The sequence below is a fragment of the Cyprinodon variegatus genome, unplaced genomic scaffold, assembly GCF_000732505.1.
Source record: "Cyprinodon variegatus isolate N-32 unplaced genomic scaffold, C_variegatus-1.0 Scaffold113, whole genome shotgun sequence".
Classification (NCBI taxonomy): Eukaryota; Metazoa; Chordata; class Actinopteri; order Cyprinodontiformes; family Cyprinodontidae; genus Cyprinodon; species Cyprinodon variegatus.
In genome coordinates, this window is record NW_015150566.1 from 781,486 (window position 1) to 786,620 (window position 5,135).

The following is a 5,135-nucleotide window of genomic DNA, read 5'->3' on the forward strand; positions in this document are numbered from 1 at the left end:
ATATATATATATATATATATATATATATATATATATATATATAATGCTAACAAATCCAGTTATTTATCATTATTAATGCTTATGTTAGTATTTTCTTTAGGCATAGCATGATCCATTGAACAGCACAAGGGGCAGAAACAGAAGAGCAGAATTTAATCAGTTATTAAATAATTTGGGATTTCACATTACTATGAAGCTTATTAGCAACAAGCTTCACACTTTTATTTGTTGTATTTTTAAGCATTTTTCTGCTCATGTATCATTTAATCTCTATTTACTATCTACTATTTTGTGTGTATGACATAACATTTCAATAAGAAGCTCTAAGGGATGCCAATACTCCTACAATATAACGTGTTGAACTGTGTGTAAAGTAGTTGGTATGTGTGTTCTGCCCTCTAGTGGCTGCTTGGTGCTCTGTCTGTGCTTGTCTGTGATCACCCTGCTTCTCCAGAGCCTCTGGGTGCCTCTTGAAATGACCAGAAGTGAAGCTGCTGGGAAATCGCCTGACGAACAGAGTAACCCATCTTCTGCCCACACACATACACACATAAAATGCACCATGTCTTGACTGCAATATTCAGCACTTTCTATACCCTAACGCTGACAATAACCCTGATCCTGACCTTTACCCAAACAAAGCAATTTGCAAACAACTGACTGAAAACCAGCAATTTTTTTCCATTTTGGTGCAACCAGGCCTCAATTTGATGGTAAAATCATTAAAATAGTCCTCACTGTGATACCAAAGCAAAGCATCGCCCCCCCACACACACACACTCTTACACACATGCCAAGTTCAGATTGAGCAGAAAATTTGCTTTGCAAGTTTTAAATATACGATAGGAAATGTTTGATGTATTTTTAAACAAAAAAGATTCAAATTATGCAAACACGCGAAAAGGGAACAGACATGTGGAGTGGTTAAGGATTAAAATCGGTTTTTCAAAGTGTTAGATGAAGATTTGTACACAGTTCGCGGTGGGTCCTTATGCTCATTTATCCTCCTTTGCCTGACATTTGTGGGTATGTGGTTGGCTTTAAACAAAAAAATGCTTTTTTTCTGGCTAAACTGTTTCTCCAAAGCATTTAGCGACGGATGAAATGCTTTTATAATGAAGAGCTTTCCTTTTACAGGAAAGTATTGATAAAATTAATGATTATAATGGGATGTCCATCCTGAATTATTGACATGTTCATTTTCTACCTGCTGTTACTGGGCAAAAAAAATAAAATTGTAAAGGTTTAAGAAGCTTATTTTTGTGTAAAGTACGCCTCCATATGTGGGTAAGCCATTTTGGAAATATTTAACATTAGATGGAACTACTGAAAAAAAAAAAAAAAAAATGTCTGTCTGAGAGACTAAAACATGGTGGCCACTAATGACTCGCAATTTCATCTCAGGAAATGATATTTGATCCAAACATTCCGGTGCTTTTCCGGTCATATTCAAAGAAAATAGTTTTTAAGAGACAGTAAAACCCACTGCTGCACTCCAGCCACAACAGATTTGTGCTTTGAGAGACCCACCACGACTTGTGTACAAAAAGGCTGTCAGAAATACGTTTGTTGGAGAGTTCAGGCCCCGATATGGGGAAAAAAACAGCTTGAGAAAACGCATCTATAAATGAACTCCATTTAGTCACCAGACACTTAGTGTTCATCCTGTTTTTGTGAGAAATTACAGACAGTTTTATTTCAACCTTTATTGTAAAATCGGCATCCTTAAAACAATTCTTTCTTTAATGCAACAACAGCTGTATTCAGAACATAAAAAAAAGTTTAACTTATTCATGAACTGACTTTTGAAGTCAATTGATCGTGCTTTGTCTAAATCTCAGGGTATGATAAGTAATGATATGGACGCAAATGTTTGTCTTTGTGCTTCTACAGCTTTTTTTTACCAAAATTAAACGACATTTTTTATTTTCCCTATTAATATTGCTGTTTGTGCTTAAGAATTTCAGTCAGATCGGAGCTCAAAAGTCAGCATTTGTTATACATAAAATTCATAAAATGATTGATATTGTTTTTGCATGATTTGGTTTTAATTGAAGGCTGGTTGACCTTGATGACCTATTGAAACATTTATCAATATAATTCAAATCATAGCATCACAGTTGGGGGCCAACAGGTGCTCATGCAGAGCAAACACCTTTAGTACCTTTTGTTGAAGAGATTGTTCATTTGCTTCAATCAGTAAGAAGGAGGGACCAATCCAGAGACATGTTTGCAGCAGTTTTTTGTTTTACTTACATAGAAAAAATATAGTTTTTCAATAATTCTGCCTTGTCATGGTGCAGAACTTTGCCCTGCTCTATCATATAAAATCCTGGGAAAATGTCATTTTTGCAGTAATGCCAAAAAAAAAAGGATGCTGTTGGGCTAAACTGCCATTTTGACAGTGCAAACTACAAACAATGAGTTGGATGTTGAATGGGAATGTATTTAGTTCAATGGTCAGCTTTTATCACATTTTTATCGTCATATGCTTTTATTCTGCTTTTATTTTCCTTAAAGTTTATTGTTTCATTCATGTGAAGCACTTTAGATTGCCCTTGCACAGTATTATGCTTTACAAACAAACATGCCTTGCCTTTTTTCTAGATATCTGTAAATATTAATGATTGGCTAAACAGAAATGTCAGCAGTGGATTTTTACACCTGCCCAAATTTTCCACGTCAGTGCATTCCTATGTAAGAGGATGCTGAAATTTACAAAAACAGACATTATTTTAATCACAATATTTTGATGGAAGATTAAAGATGCTAAAAGAATTCACAGTTTGTCTGTTCCTTTTATTTTAGGTGATGGTCTTCACAGGCTGGCTGTTCGATTGGAGGCCTTGAATACTCAGGTGCAAAAACTGAGCAGCAAGAGGGATAAGATGATGAACAGGAATGATCTTAGTTTACTGCTGCAGAGGTAGATCCCCTTTGTTGACATAAGATTGTGTTGTAAAGTGTTAATTTGGGTGCCGGGGAACACTATTGAGCAAATATAGAGAATATTGAGAAGCAGTAGTTTTTTTTTTCAAGGTTGGGGCTTCAGCTTTTTCAGTGACAAATCTCTAATTGTTTTTTATTAAATTATATTAATAAGAATATTGAGCATCATTCGTGATAGTCTCATTCGGGAGGCTGAAGGTCGTCCTGACTCAGCACAGCAGTCTGGAGTTGTGTTCTCTCCCACAATAAAATTCTCACTGTGGAAGAGTGCTTAACGTAGAAAAAATAAGTGCTGGTTTCTCTCCTAATGGGGACAATGGATTATTTCAATAAACTTGTATTGATGTATAGATCTTATTAAAAAGACCCAAAGGAAAAACTGTTCTAAATTAAATCTATATAAGCCAAGTTTCAAGTGTCATGCATTTTGATTAACTTTGAGCCTCATAGTGTTAATATATAAATAAAAACAAACAAAAAAAATAGCTGCATCTTATTTAGTGTACTTTATTTGTTTCCTAATTTCATTCCTACTTAACACAGGTAAAACACAGTTATCTTGTATAGAGGTTTATGCACCCTTATTGGTGAAAATTTGTTTTTTTCCTTCTTTAATCAGCTGTTTTCAGACCATAATAATTGAGAATGTATTTAGAAAATAAAGACAAAAAACCTGAGAAAATACTCTATTATTTCTTATATGCAGGTGGGGGTCAGCACACAGTGTTTGTGGGCCCCCATATGGATAGCTTTCCCACTCATCTTTAATCCTTTTATCAGAAAATATGTTGCAGACGTTTGAGCACGGTCTCTGTTAGATGCTGTATCTGACCTTTGTTTCCTTGTGTAGTGAAGGACTGTTAAGTGAGCTTCTGCTATGATTTAACTCAGCTCCAGTTTGTTAGGTTCCTTTTGAAGCCAGGTAAACACATAAACAGCTGAGATCGATTTCCTCACACATCAGCCACATGAATGTACAGCAAACATTTTGTGTCAAAGGAATTGGTTTCATGTGATGCCAACCCAGTCAGCTGTACAGTGTGAACTGCTGACCTACTTAAAGCACACTATGAACCCACGAAAGGTGAAGAAATATGAGCTCGGAACAGGAGCTAGGTTTTACAATTTGGGTATTGGGATGCACAAAGATTTTTGCAGCAAAGGAGCAACTTTCATATAGACCCACCATAAAGAAAAAATTATCCAGTTACAATGAACTGTTGTTTACTTTCTGGAACAGTGTAACTTTTGCTCACTGGCTAAAAAAAACAAAACAACCTCAATTAACTGACAAAGTTTGGATAACCAGAAACTAACAAACAAAAACAAAAATGAGAAATGAATTAAAAAGAGTCAATATTTTAAAGGTTGTTGTATTTTCTGATAAGGTTTTTTTTTTTTAAGTTTTTTAAATAAACTTGAAAAAACAAAAGTCAGAATTTTTTAAAACCTGAAATTGGAAAACATTTCCTGTGTGCCACTTTTATAAATATCAATCATATCTTTAGATCTGGACGTCTGTGTCTTCCAGCTTTCGACAAGACCAGCAGGAATTGGCCCGCCTGGTACAGCAGGAGCTGCAGAGAGTGTCTGAGCGACTCGATCAGCTCACTCTTCATCATCATCATCATCATCATCACCGCCATCACACTACCACTTTAACTCCACTGACTTACATGAGACCGTTAAATAGTAAATACAGTAAAGGTGAACGTTTAACACATTATTTAAGTTTGATTTATTACTTCTGCAGTTATTTTAGTTGGGGAAGATGATTCCCATCAGAATAAATAGCTATGTAAACAAGAACAATGGCAATTAACTTAATCAAAAGTCTTTTTACTGGCGTAAATGTAAAAGTATAAAACACTTAAACTTTTGATGCTCCACATGGAGCTGAGACGAAGGAAGGGCCGAGAAGCAGAGGGAAAAAGTCTAATCAACTAAATATGAGCAGGAAAAAAGTAAAAAAGGCACTGAGCTCAGTGAATACATTTCCAATGAAACATTTAACAAATGGTAATGAACAGTGAACATAAACCAGGAAATGTAATAGTTCACAACATAAAATCAAACCCCCTAACCTAATAGTAGAGTACAGTACAATAGAACAGTGAAATATACGGTAAAAAAAAAAGCAGAGATGGCAAAAGTACTCACTTTCTGTACTTGAGTAAAAGTACAGT

The 5,135-nt window shown here is 35.1% G+C and overlaps 1 protein-coding gene across 1 annotated transcript in view; it reads left to right on the top strand.

The window, feature by feature from the left end:
* Window positions 1-5,135, top strand: part of LOC107084988 (alpha-1,6-mannosylglycoprotein 6-beta-N-acetylglucosaminyltransferase B-like) — a 24,191-nt gene that overhangs the window by 2,130 nt on the left and 16,926 nt on the right. Inside the window, exons 3-5 of the mRNA XM_015375077.1 lie at window positions 403-518; window positions 2,809-2,926; window positions 4,481-4,656. Of these exons, the coding sequence (XP_015230563.1) occupies window positions 403-518; window positions 2,809-2,926; window positions 4,481-4,656 (410 nt within the window). The remainder of the gene's footprint in view (window positions 1-402; window positions 519-2,808; window positions 2,927-4,480; window positions 4,657-5,135) is intronic.